General features: G+C 40.3%; 2 protein-coding genes across 19 annotated transcripts in view; one reads left to right on the top strand and one right to left on the bottom strand.

Annotated features, from left to right (window-relative positions):
* Positions 1–3,199: 3,199 nt before the first annotated feature.
* On the bottom strand, positions 3,200–11,827 carry phb2a (prohibitin 2a). The gene is made up of 10 exons (XM_034555552.1): positions 11,710–11,827; positions 10,137–10,266; positions 9,808–9,892; positions 8,970–9,049; positions 8,172–8,356; positions 7,176–7,305; positions 5,605–5,708; positions 4,668–4,745; positions 3,625–3,701; positions 3,200–3,427 (listed from the first exon to the last, which is right to left on the bottom strand). Exons 1-10 carry the CDS (start codon positions 11,824–11,826, stop codon positions 3,409–3,411), a joined length of 1,005 nt encoding a protein of 334 aa, XP_034411443.1. The 5' UTR covers position 11,827; the 3' UTR covers positions 3,200–3,408.
* A 1,769-nt stretch (positions 11,828–13,596) lies between these two features.
* Positions 13,597–16,465, top strand: part of LOC117746429 (CYFIP-related Rac1 interactor B-like) — a 13,643-nt gene continuing 10,774 nt past the window's right edge. For 17 of the 18 annotated variants that reach the window (XR_004611317.1, XR_004611333.1, XR_004611323.1 and 14 more), the window contains exon 1: positions 13,604–13,728. The gene's annotated coding sequence lies outside the window, so the exon portion shown is untranslated. Of the gene's footprint in view, positions 13,729–16,465 lie in introns of all 18 variants that reach the window. The other variant, XM_034555553.1, reaches the window with a different exon arrangement.

The following is a 16,465-nucleotide window of genomic DNA, read 5'->3' as shown; positions in this document are numbered from 1 at the left end:
TTAGTTGATTATAATTATTTTATTTAGTGCTGATGTCCCCTGTAGCTCTTTGAACGTTATTACTGCTGTCGGCATCTTGCTTTCCTGCAACCAGTAAACAGGAAGTGACCATATTTGGACTGAGGAGGAGTGACGCAGAAGCTCGAGCTTGAGCCATTAACTCGTGTTTACAATGTTTCTCCTCTGCAGCGCCCTCTGCTGGTCACGTGGGAGCACTGTTTCTTTGCTGACGACAGTGCGGAGCGCTGCAAGCCCCTCCCCCTCTCACTGGTACGGCTTCGGTCACCACAGTGAGGTCAGTGTTTCCATGGCGACGGAGCAGATGAACGGTAATCCGTTTTTTCAACTGTGGAAACAGAGAGGGGGGGGGGCGGGGGGAGAGACACGTGTGTGACCTCACTGAAGCTACAGCCCCGCCCCCCCCTCACTCGCCTTTATTTCATTATATATCATGCTGGTGTTCTATACGTGACGCATTTTGTGTTTTTTTGTTTACATGTTTAATGCAAATTAAGAGGTTTAAAATAAATAAATAATAAAACTCATTTTAAACGAGGAACACAATGAAGCTTTCTAAACAGAACACGTGATCAACAGGGCCGGAAGTGCGCAGATCATAAAAAATCCGGATGTAGAAATGCTGTTTGTATCATCATCCCGCCTCCTCTTCCTCTTGGTATCCTTCAAATGGTGCAGAGGCTCCTGATTGGTCAGCTGACGGGCGTCTGACGTGTGGTGTGTGTGTGTGTGTGTGTGTTTGGGTGTGTGTGAGGAGGCGTGGATCGGCAGCCAATCACGAGCCCCCTCCGTCTCCCAGCCCCCAGTTCCACGCCCCCTACTTTTTTTTTTACCTGACATTGATATCCACCCGCCTGTCCCCGCCCCTCCCCCTCTGAGGTATACATCTAGGCCACGCCCCCTTTCTTATGGAGAAAAACAGCAGCCTCTCCAACATGGAGGCAGCTCGCTTTGTGTGGCTGACACAATGGACTCCCTCCTCCTCCTCCTCCTCCTCCTCCTCCTCCTCCTCCACAGCTCGGGCTATAAATAACTCAGCAGCCATCTTGTCTTTTTCTGGTTGTTGTTGTAACTCAGAGAGAGGAGGAGAGAGAGAGGAGGAAGGAGAGAAAGAGAGGAGAGGAACGAGAGAGGAGGAGAGAGGAGAAAGAGGCGAGAGGAGGAGGGGAGAGGAGGAGGAGGGGAGAGAGGAGAGAGAGGAGGAGAGGAGGAGGAGAGGAGGAGGACAGGAGAGAGATGAGGAGAGGAGGAGGAGGAGAGGAGAGAAGAGGAGGAGGAGGGGAGAGGAGGGGAGAGGAGGAGGAGGGGAGAGGAGGAGAGGAGAGAGGGGAGGAGGAGAGGAGAGAGATGAGGAGAGGAGGAGGAGGGGAGAGGAGGAGAGGAGAGGAGGAGGAGAGGAGAGGAGAGGAGAGGAGAGGAGGAGAGGAGAGAGATGAGGAGAGGAGAGGAGGAGGAGGAGGGGAGAGGAGAGAGATGAGGAGAGGAGGAGGAGGAGGAGGAGGAGAGGAGAGGAGAGGAGGAGGAGAGGAGGAGAGGAGGAGAGGAGGAGAGGAGAGGACTCTGGGGCCCAACATGAAGGTCAGGTGACCTCAGAGCTTCAGTGAGTGGAAACTGAAGGCTGAGTTCCATTTCGCTGCTGGTCCCCAGTCAGTCCTTTCCTTTGTAAAGTTTATATTATTATAGTTCTATATTAATAAACTATATTATAGTTCTTTATTAATATGGTTTATTAATATAGAACTATTGTTTTTAAGAAGGTAAATCTCTTTTGTTTCGTGACGCTCTGAACCCCGAAACCTACAACGAAAAACAGGAAACTCAGTTTTGCATCTGTCCGACTGTCCCTGAACGCACCGTGTGCAACAAAACGCTTTAAATTTCATTAAAAACTATTAACTTTTAAAATCTCTCCGTTAACTTTAAACAGATTGCGTTAAAAACATTAAACTCTGAGCTCCTCATGAAACTATGATGTCATGATGGATTCATGTGAGACCAGTCATGTGACAACAAATCAGTCATGTGACAACAAATCAGTCATGTGACAAAAGGAAAATGTCAATATGAAGCTACAGCCTGCTGGTTAGCTTAACTTAGCATAAACACTGGAAACAAAGGGAAACTGCTAGCCTGGGAAACAAAGTCCTCTTATTTCACTTTTACAGCGTACAAACATGTAATTAATAGTTTATAACACTGTAGTTTCATTGCCAGCAGTTTAAAGTTGTATTAGTGGACATTAAGTTATTAATTAATAGCGTCGACACGTTTCTCAGTTTAAGACTTTCAGTTCCCCGTTTCTGCCCCGTTTGATCTCGTCATCTTTATTATTAATTCTTCTGGTTTAAGCTGCACAAACAAAACATAAGAGTGTAATAAACAAGTCATACTTTTTAAGAAGTTTTTTATTCATTTTTTTTAGACTAAATATAAAGGAAGTCATCGCGATGAGCTTCAGGAAGTTATGACTTCCTTTTTGTAGTTTACAGAAATGTAGATGTGAACACATATATATATATATACACACATATATGTGTGTGTATATATATATATATATGTACACACATATATGTGTGTGTATATATATATATGTATATATGTACACACATATATGTGTGTGTATATATATATATGTATATATGTACACACATATATGTGTGTGTATATATATATATGTATATATGTACACACATATATGTGTGTGTATATATATATATATATATATATATACACATATATGTGTGTGTATATATATATATGTATATATGTACACACATATATGTGTGTATATATATATATGTATATATGTACACACATATATGTGTGTGTATATATATATATGTACACACATATATATATATGTGTGTACATATATGTATATATGTACACACATATACATATATACACACACACACATATATGTGTGTGTATATATATATGTACATACATATATATACACACACACGTGTGTGTATATATATGTACACATATATACATACACACATATATATATATATATATATATGAGTGTATATATATATATATATAAAAAAGCTTCCCTCTAAAGAAAGAAACTGAGGAGCTCTTAAGGTTTTATTTGTATTTCAAGTCTTGATATTGATGGATTTTAATGAAGCGGTCAGTTTTAACCGATGAAAACACAAAAAAGTAAATAAACTTATGAACGGGGAAACTGTTTTTATTCACAAATAGCACATTTCTTTCTGCGGTCGACGTCTACAGATAACAAAAAAACAAACACTGAAAGGAACCTTTCAAAGTAAAAGCCCGGCGGTGGAACGGTTCAAGTCCGTTTAAATAAACTTGGTGACGAGTCAACGCGCTGATGGAGGCGAAGAAGTCTCTCCGGAGGAATGATGAGGCGTCCTCCTAGTTGCCTAGCAACATACTGGAAGAAACAAAGCCAGCTGTTAGCTTAGCACTAAGCGCTGTGAACACAATAAACAAATCTGACCCATTTTCATCTTTCAGACAGTCCCTGAAGGCATCATAAGTGACCCTTCAGTCAGAAAAAGGTCAATTGTGATATTTCAACTGTGTGTTGGTTAGCTGGTTAGCTTAGCATAGCGCCTGGTCTGAACTCACTTGAAGTTGTCTTTGTCCTGCAGGTTGAGCACCAGGCTGTCAGCGTTCAGGTACACTTTGTTCTGGGACTGCGCCACCTGCAGGTGAACGAGGAGACCACATTGAGTCATAGGAGACGCAGGAAGGGGGTCTGACATGGTGAGAATTAATTACATTATTTATTTATTTATATATATATATATATATATATATATATATATATATATATATATATCTCTCTAGCTCACATCACCTTCTAGATCATAGACTTATGATGTTGTTAAGTTTGATATAAAAGGGACAACATGTTGGAAATGGAATGAAGGTCTCGAGTCATACGAGTGTTTCAACGTGTGAGTCGAGTCCCGTAACAGGAACAAGGAACAGAGTCAAAGACCAGCTGGAACTTGATCTTCATGGAGGAAAGATCTCCGCTGACGGAGCGATCAGCTGATCCCAGACCAGGCGAGAGGGCCCGTGAGTAAATAAACTCATGGAATGGATGAGGAGCCAAGATCATAAGGATGATCAATGAAACTCACATGGAGATGTTTGATAAGGAAATGGAACAGAGATCAACAGAGATAATCAATACACTGATCCTGAGGCCAACGTGGAACATGGATTCAACTCGCAGAGGGAAACTGGGCGCTTGCACACGTAAAACGAATGAATCAGAACAGGAAATACTGAGAGAGTGAAGTGGATCAATTTAAGACGACTAGATGAATGTAAAGAGTTGAATGAACGAAGGAACACGAGACAATGGACTGGAAGACAACATGGACACCTTGAGTGGAACCCTTTGATCCATCAGAGGCTTGTTGAACCTCGTGATCAATAATAATATTAATGATCATGATGTTTACAATCTAAACGGACGAGGCGATCAGCAGCATGTTCATCATGTACCTTCAGAACGCCTTCAAATACACGGAAAAAGATGCAAATACGCATGTCTGCATTAAAACACATATATAACACATTAAATAGATAATTATACATTAAAGAGAAGTGATACATCGGTTCATGAACTCGTTTCAGCGTCTCTGAGCGCTTCTTACCGTCTTGGCGATGTTCTGCGCCGCCCGGATCTTACGGAGCTTCAGGTAGCCGGGGTTCTTGGTCAAGGCCTGGCCCAGCTGCACACACACACACACACACACACACAGGGTTAGTGTATCCACACACCCAGCCGGCTGAGCCGGTCCTCTGGGTTAACGACGAGGATCAAAGCCAGAAGGATCAATTACATATTTGGGCGTTTGTTTCGGAGACTCCTTTAACGGCTTCAGATTCCTGTCTCCACCTGAAGATCACAGGTGTGTTCATGCCGAGAGGCCTCAGGTAGAAGTTCAAAGACTCAGGAATGCACTTTGATTCACTTTTTACATGCAACCCGCAGGCTGTGATTATCCTGCTGAGCACATTGCGCAACATTAAATACAGAAGCTCTGATATAAATACTGAACCACTGGTTCTTAAACGTTACGTGTGTGGCTCCGCCTCCAAGTTATAATACGTTTCTTAAAGTTATAATAGTTAGATATTAATAAGTAATAATTATATTGATAAGTTATAATAATAAGTTTAATAATAAAAATAAGTTAGATACATAATACAATTCAGAATAATAAGTTAGAATAATCCTGGTTCATGTTTACTAGAGAACAGTAAAATAAAAAGAAACGCATAAAAACACAATAGACTAAAAGTAAAAGCATTTTGCAGAAGGGCTTTAAATGATATATTTATTATTCTATTATAAATATTAATTAATTCAGTCACTTTAATGCTGCAGCTCAAACTAATTTAATTAGGATAAATACACCAATGTGTATTAGTTAATTAATATTAAGAGTCAAACTAGGAACTCGTATTGTCAAATACATTTAGTGAAGTTAAAAGTACAAATAAATGTACCTCAAAAGAGCACCAAGTTCAGATTGATTTACATTTATTGTTTTTAGTACTGAATGTTCCCGAGGACCCTGAACTCACCATCTTCGCCGCCTCGGCTTCTCCTTCAGCCTGGATGATCTTGTGCCTTTGGTCCTGTTTGGCCTTCTCCACGTAAAACTGAGCTCGCTGCGCCTCCTGCTGGGCTGGAGAGGAAACACGCATTAAAGGACCGGGACCGGGACCGGGACCAGGACCGGGACCAGGACCGGGACCAGGACCGGGACCAGGACCGGGACCAGGTGCTCTAGCAAACCGTTGGTGCATTAAAATAAATACAAAAAGGCAAACAAAGACGTAACCTGCAATACGTGATCATTATATTACTTATAGTATTTTATGAATCTGTATTGGAGTCGATTAATCCCACGACAACGACGCAAAAACATATTTACACATTTATCGATGCTTATTTACATATTTATCAATGCTTATTTACATATTTATCGATGCATATTTACATATTTATCGATGCATATTTACGTATTTATTGATGCTTATTTACGTATCGATGCATATTTACATACATGTATTTATGCCCAACGATTGTTGCATCATTCTCCAAAGGGCTAATCATTGAAATGATCACAGAGAGTTTAAAGGTTTACAACTTCTGGTGTTTCTGCTCAAGAAAGAATATTTGTTTACAAACAAGAAATGTCAATTCTTTTATAACATAAAATGTCTTTTTACAATCAAAAATAACCAATAAGACTTGATAAGAGTTCTCGTATCAATAAAACGGACTACTTTATTACCTATTGCGTAACTCCTATTACCCATTATAAACTACTTTATTACCTTTAAACCAAGTATTAAATATTATGAAGAAACAAAAAACGTTGAATATCCTGTAAAATATTTGCTTTGGCTGATAATTATTTGCTCTCATGTAGATTTCTTTAAAGTCTAAAATCTGACTTATTTTTATCATTTTGAACGTGTTTTAAATCTCAGAACTTTGTGACGCCAGAAACGTGAGAATCTAAATGTGGAATCCACCAAATCCAGCGAGGACCTGGAAACTCCAGCTAGTCAGCTGACTTCTCCCCGTCCCCCCTCGTCCACTTCCCTTCCCCTTCCTCGTCCACTTCCCGTCGCCCCTCGTCCACTTTCCGTCGCCCCTCGTCCACTCCCCGTCCCCCCTCGTCCACTTTCCTTCGCCCCTCGTCCACTCCCCGTCCCCCCTCGTCCACTCTCCGTCCCCCCTCGTCCACTCCCCGTCCCCCCTCGTCCACTCCCCGTCGCCCCTCGTCCACTCCCCGTCCCTCCTCGTCCACTCCCCGTCGCCCCTCGTCCACTCCCCGTCGCCCCTCGTCCACTCCCCGTCGCCCCTCGTCCACTCCCCGTCGCCCCTCGTCCACTCCCCGTCCCCCCTCGTCCACTCCCCGTCCCCCCTCGTCCACTTCCCGTCCCCCCTCGTCCACTCCCCGTCGCCCCTCGTCCACTCCCCGTCCCCCCTCGTCCACTTCCCGTCCCCCCTCGTCCACTCCCCGTCGCCCCTCGTCCACTCCCCGTCCCCCCTCGTCCACTCCCCGTCCCCCCTCGTCCACTTCCCGTCCCCCCTCGTCCACTCCCCGTCCCCCCTCGTCCACTTCCCCGTCCCTCCTCACCGACTTGCTTGGCCTCCACGGCGGCGGTGTACTCGCGGCTGAAGCTGAGCTCGGTGATGGCCACGTCGTCCAGGATGATGTTGAAGTCTCTCGCCCTCTCGAACAGCTCTCTGCGGATCAGCAGCGACACCTGAGGAACAACGTCACCCGTTAGCTCTTTGTTCCGAAGCGCTGGTCGTTAGCGGTTAGCTCAAGTGAAGCTAACCGCTAATGGAGGCTGCGGTTCTTTCCCACTTGAACACATCAACTACCATTTATTTACGGCACCATTTGGTGAATCCGTGCTTCTTAAAAAAAAAAGAATTACATAAAATAAATGAGAAAAACCAATAAGCGCCATTTGAGGATTTCTTTTGAACATTTACACAATAACCCAAAACGTATCCAGACATGTTATTTATACGGTTGATATAAACTTTATACAATTTTTTAATGCCTCATAATATTCAGTGTTGCAGGCGTTCATATAATTCATCGAGCTCACAGATACAGGCGCGGTTGTATGTTCAGGTGTCTTTAATGTTCCGGTCACACGGTTCTTTGATTTTCAAAATAAAAGTTCTGCTTCTCTGTGGAACCAGAACCATCAGAACCATAACTCGAACACTTCTTTAGTGCAGAAGAACTCAGTTATGACACATCTGTTCTTTCTTTTGGCCTCAGGTGAATCAATCATGACGTCATAGTTTCACTGACCTCAGAATTTAATGTTTTTAACACACCGATTAAAGTTAATGGATTATTTGAGACTTTAATGAGACAAATTATCACAAATTTAAGATTAGTTTGGCTGCTTCTTCTGATGGAAGCGATGCGTTCAGGGACCGTAGGAAAGATGTTAATATGACGCTAATCTTTTTCTCTTTTTATTTTTACAGCTCCTGGCTGATAAACTGTCGTTTCTTTGGCGACGAGGTTCTGCGGTTCAGAAGTTCACGACTTCAGTAGCCGACGTTCTTACATCCTGACATGAAGGCGCCGCTGTGTGTCCGGTACCTGCGCTCGCTGAGTGATGAGCTGAGAAGCGTTGAACTTGGCCACCACGCTCTTCAGCACCTCGTTGACGATGGACGGCAGGACGCGCTCGTCGTAGTCCTTCCCCAGCTGCTGGTAGAGGGCGGGCAGGTTGGACGCCAGCGGCCGGGACAGCACTCTGAGGGAGATGTTCACCATCTGGAGGTCTGAGGGGAACGAATGGCCAGTGTTTTATTAGACATTACTCATCGGCGCCCTCTGGTGGAGAAACTCTGCTATGAACGCGCCGTTTGTTGCTTCATCTCAAACACCAGAGGACGAACTAAGTTTCACCAATAAAACTCATAAACTAACCTCCACAACGACTACGGGGATCGCATTACATGTAAACTCATCTCATAAACTACTTTACCATTAAACCCTGAAAAGAAACAAGTCGAGTATTAAATGTGTGTTTCATTTGTTTGAAAATATTTATATTTACTTGCTGTTTTTAAAACTTTAAAAAAGGCATTCCTTGTATAAATACTTAAATGTGTAAATAGTCTGAAACACAACGACCATTGAGACCAAAAACTAATGTTTACAATATCTAGTTTCAAGTCTTCTTCAATACAGAATGATGTTCATTCAGTAAATTATGGTCATTTAGAGTCAAACAGACCATAAAGCAGGGGATGCTTTAGGGCGGGGCTACAGGGTGATTGACAGGTCGACAGCAGAGACTCTACGTCGCTCCTCCTCCGTCCACATGAAACAAAAAGCCAACCGGAGGCTTCAAAACGTCCTCAAACCAACGAGGAGGTTTCTCAGGCTGACCTTTGCTCCCGGTGAGCGAGGAGATCTTCCTGGGTCTGGCTCTGATGTCGTAGATGATGGGGTACTGGATCCAGGGAATCCTGGAGACAGAGCGCGTTCTTTACATCCACAAGACAAATAAACATCTGCCACGTTTATGAAATGGAGATTCATTTAATGTCACGGATATTAGTTATTAACTTCATTCCAATTTTCTTTTCTATTTTATTATTGCTTGTTTCTGTATTCAGAAGATTTGGAACAGTCCTCGACATTTAAAAACATAAATAAAAAAGTAATATTAGTACCAATAGTTTAGCTAGTAGAGTATAAATGTGAACATTTACATACTGACGAGCACATTTAAATAAATAAATAAATATGCAGGGAAAAAAAGTTGATCAAACCACTAATGACGATTTTTATTAATATTTAATGATTAATCCAAACGACTCGTTTTCCTCCCCAAAATAATAGAAATTGACCATTTAACTTTAAGTTAATTTTATTAAGAACTGTCACGACCAAACAAAGGGTTGAATAATAATAATAATAATATTCTTACAATATAGCAGCGGCGTAACTTAAAGGGATATTGATCCCAGAAAGCTAAAATATATTGGAATAAAAGGTTGTTTGCAATTACTCAGTTCAAAATGTTTACAAAGTAAATGTGCAGAGACGCCAATTAGCGCCCGACTGAAGAGTTCACACGACATGTTCAAGGGCCGTGGGAAAGATGAAGCTCTTTACAGCTTCTTGTTGTAGTTTATGATCGGTGGAGGAGACCACGCCGCTGTCCCCTACCACACCCTTTTATTTTGAAAAGACCTTCCCGTCTTAAGGGTCCTGGTCTTACCTGAAGTGGAGCCCCTCGGAGAGGACGGTGTCCATCTGCATCCCCCCGATCCGGTTGAAGACGACCGCTCGCTGTCCTCCTTCGACTGCAGGACACACCGGTTAATAAAGGACGGATACATAATGTTTGCAGGTTTCGTTTTCATTTCATTTATCAATTTATAACAAACCTAAAGAAAAGATTTACTCTTAAAATATTTAAAGGGGACAAACTACATATTAATGATTTAAAAAAAAGGACCAAAACTAGAGGTCGTCAAGCAGCCGACTAGTCACATCTGTGTTGAGGTAAATAGTATTCATCTATATGAAAGAGTCAAAGTAGACTACCGGTGTACGTCGCTTCCTTTAAGCCGAAAGCCAGAGCTCCGGCTCCGGCCAGCAGCTTGAGACCGAGTCCCGCACCCCGGGGTCCTGCCGACATCCGGGCTGCTATCTGCCGCAGCTGCTGCAGGAAACCCTGCGACAGAGACTCGGAAGCTTTAGCAACAGACAAGTTTGACGGTCCGGCGGATTGCTCCCTCCAGGTGGGGGCAAACTGCCTCCCCCAAGCGAAGGAGTTCAAGTATCTCGGGGTCTTGTTCACGAGTGAGGGTAAGGTGGAGCGGGAGATCGATAGGCGGATCGGTGCGGCTGCAGCAGTAAAACAGGCGCTGTACCGGTCCGTCTTAGTGAAGAGGAGCTGAGCCGGAAGGCAAAGCTCTCCATTTACTGGTCGGTCTACGTTCCAACCCTCACCTATGGTCACGAACTCTGGGTCGTGACCCAAAGAACGAGATCTGGGATACAAGCGGCCGAAATGAGCTTCCTCCGTAGGGTGGCCGGGCTCAGCCTTAGAGATAGGGTAAGGAGCTCGGACATCAGGGGGGAGCTTGGAGTCGAGTCGCTGCTCCTTCGTGTCCAAAGGAGTCAGCTGAGGTGGTTCATCTAGTCAGGATGCCTCCTGGACGCCTCCCATTAGAGGTTTTCCGGGCACGTCCAACTGGTAGGAGGCCCCGGGGAAGACCGAGGACACGCTGGAGGGATTCTATCTCCCGGCTGGCCTTGGAACGCCTCGGGATCCCCCAGAATGAGCTGGAAAGTGTTGCGGGTGAGAGGGAAGCCTGGGTCGGCCTGCTGAACCTGCTGCCACCGCGACCCGACCCCGGATAAGAGGTGATAATGGATGGATGGATAGAAGTTTGACGGAAGAAAAAACTAAAACATGTCCGCGTGACCTTCACTCGGGATGAGCACCGAGTTGAAGGTCGACTGCGTGGAGCCACTAACCGGGAGGCCGACTCCAAGAGTCCTTTAATGTCTACGGGCTCACGGCAGACTCCTCATCACCGCTCCTCGACCGGTGTTACGGTTTAAGAAGCGACCGTGTTAACTGGCGACGTTGAACCAACGCGTCGGTTGTTGACAGCTGTTAACAATACAAAGAGAACACGTAGCGGCCTCGGGAATGCCGCATTGTTTGATTTGAATAGCATATTATTATGTACACGAGGGGTTGACACGTCTTACAACATTAAACCAAGCGACATTCACGAGGGCAGCTGTACGTGAAACGTCACCAGTTAACAGGGTCGCCTGTTAAACCGTAGCACCGGCGGGCAGCATGAGGCATTACCGGTGTAGTGGAGCTCACCGGAGCCGCTCGGCGAGCTCCACCGGAGCCGAATTCAAGAAGAGAAGTTGTAAAAAGCCCAAAAGAGTTTAACGCGTTATTTAAAAGGCGGCTACGGCGAGTGCGAGGGGACACGCGGGGAGCTAGCTTACGCCGCTCACGTGCGTGACTTGCTGTTTTAAAGAACGCTAACGGCACGAGCCGCCGTGCCACCGAGCGGAAACACACGGCGGCCATGTTGCGGCACAGCGCGTTTAAACCGGGTACAACCGGGCTGGCAGAGCCACTTACAGCGGGGTCTTTACTCGCCATGCTCGTCCTTCTCTCTCCGTCTGCTGGGGAACCAGGTTGAAGAAGAGAGGCAAGGTCACGCGCGGTGACGCGCTTCCGGTGGGCGCGGGGCAGCATGGGAAATGTAGTTATTCCACCGAGGTGGGGAAGTTAGTTCTTGTTTTGGATAAAATACAAGATTTGTGTATGTTTTCTTGCTTTAAATGTATGTAAAAACATCTGGAAAGTAAAAATAAAACTTTTCGTTGAACCTTTCCGGCCTTCCTTCAACCTTTCTTCCCATTTACCTCCTCCTTTCTATCGTTCCTACCTCCTTTCCTCTTTTCCTTCCACTAACTCCTCATTCTTTTCCAAAATATTCTCCCTTCTTTTTGTTTAATTCCTTCCCCCTCTCCTACTTCCCTCTTCCTTTGGTTTTAGTTACCTTTTCCATCCTTCCTTCCTACCTCCTCCTTTCCTTTTATACTAACCTCGTTCTTTCTCTTCATTTCTTTTTACCTCCGGCCTACTTCTTGTTTCCTCTTTCCTTTCCCTTGCCTCCTCCTTTCCTTGTCTGTACCTCCCTCTTGCTTTTTATCGTAAAAGTCATGACTTTTAAATTCCTGGAAATATAGAAATAGAACAATATGCTTTTTAAAAATGTATATATTTGTATGTATTTTTGTGTAATTACTTTGAGTCGTTAGGTGACAATAAAATACGTGAAAGTTGAACATGTTAAAGCAAAATAAAAGTCTTTTAAAGTCAAGATGATAATTCTACATTAAATTAGGGACTTTTGAATTACAGATGATTCCGTTTTAAGACAATTAATCCTTTTTTATTTCAAGAGACTAACGTGAGGTTTGACCTTTAGAGTCAAGGTCATGTGATGTTAAATCGGAATTAGGACTCAAGCTTGATTCTATGATTTTTAAAGTCCAAATTATGAGGTTCAAAAGCAGAAGTTTTTATGTCAAGAAGTCGATTTATTACTTTTAAAGTCCGGATCGTGAGATATTAAGCCACAACATTTAATTTATTAGATAATAAATAAAAATAATGATGATCAACTAAATGCAATTTGTGCCCTTTTGCATTTAAGATTATTGAAGCTGAAATTATACTTTAAAGTCCGAATTAACATTTTGGCATTTTAAATTAACGTTCATTTAATTTTTGATTTTTAATGATGTCAAATATCAAATAGTGACTCTTCAATTGAAGATAATGAGACACAAAGTGAGTCGATCGCTTTTAAAGTTACAGATTCATCAGATATTAAATAAAAAGAGACATTACATTCAATTACGTGACTTTTAAAGTCTGAATTACGAGATTATTTATTTAATTTGGTGAATATCGTGAGTTTTTAAATAAAGATTACGAGACACAAAGGGAGATTATTACTTTTAAATTCAGGATCACGAGACAAGTCAAAACACTTTTGAGTTTAATTGCATCACTTTTAAAGTCAAAATTATTAGAAAGTTAATAGTCAGATTTTTTAAAACAGGATTATGGGATTAGCCAACTAAATCAAATAAACATGATTCACGGCTTCTGATTTATATACATAATACATAATAAATATATAATATATAATATAATAATATATTATGTGTTATATATTATATATAAATTATGTATTATATATAATAAATAATATATATATATTATATATTATATATGATAATATAATATAATATGATATATAATATATAATATATAATATATAATATATAATATATAATTTAATATATAATATATATTATATAATACATAATATAATATATTATGTATATGCTTCAGTCGGCCGACTGGTTGCGTTGCTGCTCTCTGATTGGCTGTTAGCTGCAGTTCCTCGTGAGGAAACAACTCCTTTTATAGGTAACGGAGCTGTTTTCCGGGTTCACAGTCGCTCAGCATGCAGAGGAGGCGGACCCGCCAGGGAGGGAGACACCTGGACCACCGCGCACACGCACCGGAGCCCCGACGCGCACTTATCGATCTGCGGGTATCGATCAGCGACCAGTGAAGGTGAGGGGGGGGGGGGGGGTCTGTGTTCTGGATCAGGTTGGGGGATCAGGGGGATCCGGGTGGATCCTGGTCTCGGATCAGACATGTCAGGTCCTGCAGACCGCTGCTGCTGCTGCTGCAGGACTCAGGAACTGCAGTCTGACTCTGCATTGTGTTTACAATAACAATAATAACAAAAACAAATATTATTATGATAAACATTATCTTTATCATTGGGCTCGTCTGAAGAGTTCTTACTTCTGATCTGGTATCAGATCTGTGAGTCATACATCACGACATCGTGTTTATAAGTAAACTAAGTACTGCTGCGAGGTACTTGTACCTCTGGGAAATACTTGTACCTGAGTATTTCCAATACGCCTCAGAGTAAATGTACTTTTTACTGCTCTCCATTTGTCTGACAGCTTTATACTTTACATATTCAGATGATTGATCAGCTAATGGATGATGTATTAATACACCATAATTGATCAATGAATGCATTAATACACATTATTCAAGGTTTTTTATTTGCCATCTGTGCCTAGACCAGCAGTCCAGACACATCGGAATTATTTTTGCAGGGTTCTCCGAGTCAACAGAGGTACAAAACAAACACACTATAATAATAATAGAAATATGAAGAATGAAAAATATATTTAAAAAAAACACTGAACAAAAGACACACTGTACATAGTGGTAAAGTGTATGCAGTATTTAGTATATTATTAACAATTCAGTATTATTATGATTTTACTTTTGGTACTTTAAGTAAATTATTATGACTTGTAACAGAATACTTCTATACCGTGATAGTACTACTTTTACCTAAGTAATAAGTACTTCTTCCACCACTGCCGACAAAATACTCCAATAGAAGTAAAGTTACTGCATTTCAAATATTACTGTGGAAATAAGACGTACTGCATGATGATGTATTTATCCTGAAATGTATTTAACAGCACCTTTAAAATATGAAAGAATATTAAAACGTATATGTTTACTCTATTTGTATTAAGCAAAACATTTAATTTATTCAATTAATTAGACAAGAAATCAAGATTATGAGAATCTAAATGCAATTTGTGCCCTTTTGAGTTCAAGATTATTAAAGGTAAATTATAAATGTTCTCATTTAAAATAAACATTTATGAATGAATCGTCTATAAAACGTGAACAACGTCACTCAAAGTATGTCAGAACTGAACTGAACTCATTTTAATATCAAATAAACTAATTATCACGTTTAAAAACTTTTGTTTTGTTTAAAAACGACAACTTGGTGATCATTTTTTATTATTATTATATTATTGTATAATTATTACCACACTAGTATTATTAATATTACTATAATGATAGTGTTATATTATTAATAATATTATTATATTAATGTATAAGTATTACCACCACTATGATTATTAATATTACTATAATTATAGTGTTATATTATTAATAATATTATTATATTAATGTATAAGTATTACAACCACTATGATTATTAATATTACTATAATTATAGTGTTATATTATTAATAATATTACTATATTAATGTATAAGTATTACCACCACTATGATTATTAATATTACTATAATTATAGTGTTATATTATTAATAATATTATTATATTAATGCATAAGTATTACAACCACTACGATTATTAATATTACTATAATTATAGTGTTATATTATTAATAATATTATTATATTAATGTATAAGTATTACCACCACTATGATTATTAATATTAATATAACGATATGAACACACTTCACTCATTCAAACTGGAGCTGCAACACTTAGTCGATCAATCGATTACTGATTAATAATCGAGGTCTGAAGACGTCACTTTTATTGATTATTACACGATTTATTGATTATTTAGTGACGTTGAGAACAGTATTTTTCCTTAAAACGCCTGTTTATATTTATTTAATAATGTTTACATTGTGGTGTTATGTCCATTTTACATAAAAGTGAGACCTTTTATTCTATTGGAATGAAAGTAACCGATCGTCTTCAATTGATCGTGAGGAACTCGTTCATGTCTGAAGAACTTTGAATTATTCATATATTCAGTGAATTTAGTCAGTTTAATTTCTTCTTTTTGTCCTCCTCAGAAGTATTCTAGTATCTATCTCCATATATTACATTTAGTAGTATATATAATATACAAACATATATTACATATATATATTATATACTTTAAATATATATAGATTATATATATATCTATATATAAAATATATTTATGTAATATAATATACATATACTATATAAATATATATTATATTCATATTTATATAATATATATTTATATAATATATATTTATATAATATATTTGTACTATATAAATATAGTATATGATATAAATATATATTATATATATTACATATATATATATATATGTATATATATATATATATATGAATATATTTGGATACTAAAATACTTCTGTGGAGCTCAGTCTGCTTTACTTCCTCCAGTTTAAATTCAGGCCAAACCTTCAGAGACTTGGCCACTTCCTCTTTTCAAGTCGCTGCTTCCAGATCAGTTTGAGCTGTACGTGGTGTCTGGTGGTTTTGTGGTTGTAATAACGGTGTAATAACACATTTTGGGTTCGGTTTATTTCGGCGTCAAATTTAATTGTCGCTCATTTCTAAATAAACGAGTGTTTAGCTGAACTTTGACCCCGGGACACAAAATGCTCATAAAACGTTCAGTTCAAAAGGTTCCTCGAGATACCGCCGGACACGCCCA

The sequence above is a fragment of the Cyclopterus lumpus genome, chromosome 17, assembly GCF_009769545.1.
Source record: "Cyclopterus lumpus isolate fCycLum1 chromosome 17, fCycLum1.pri, whole genome shotgun sequence".
In the NCBI taxonomy this organism is placed as follows: domain Eukaryota; kingdom Metazoa; phylum Chordata; class Actinopteri; order Perciformes; family Cyclopteridae; genus Cyclopterus; species Cyclopterus lumpus.
The sequence above is the reverse complement of the archived record's forward strand: the minus strand, read 5'-3'. Positions and strand labels throughout refer to the sequence as shown.

Excerpts from the sequence above, each read along its gene's own strand:
- phb2a (XM_034555552.1), bottom strand. The coding sequence starts at position 11,826 with ATGCTGCCCCGCGCCCACCGGAAGCGCGTCACCGCGCGTGACCTTGCC. Across the intron at positions 8,357-8,969 it reads CTCGCTCACCGGGAGCAAAG|ACCTCCAGATGGTGAACATC; the intron begins GTCAGCCTGAGA and ends CGTTCCCCTCAG. Across the intron at positions 3,702-4,667 it reads CGCAGAACATCGCCAAGACG|GTGGCGCAGTCCCAGAACAA; the intron begins GTAAGAAGCGCT and ends GTTCACCTGCAG.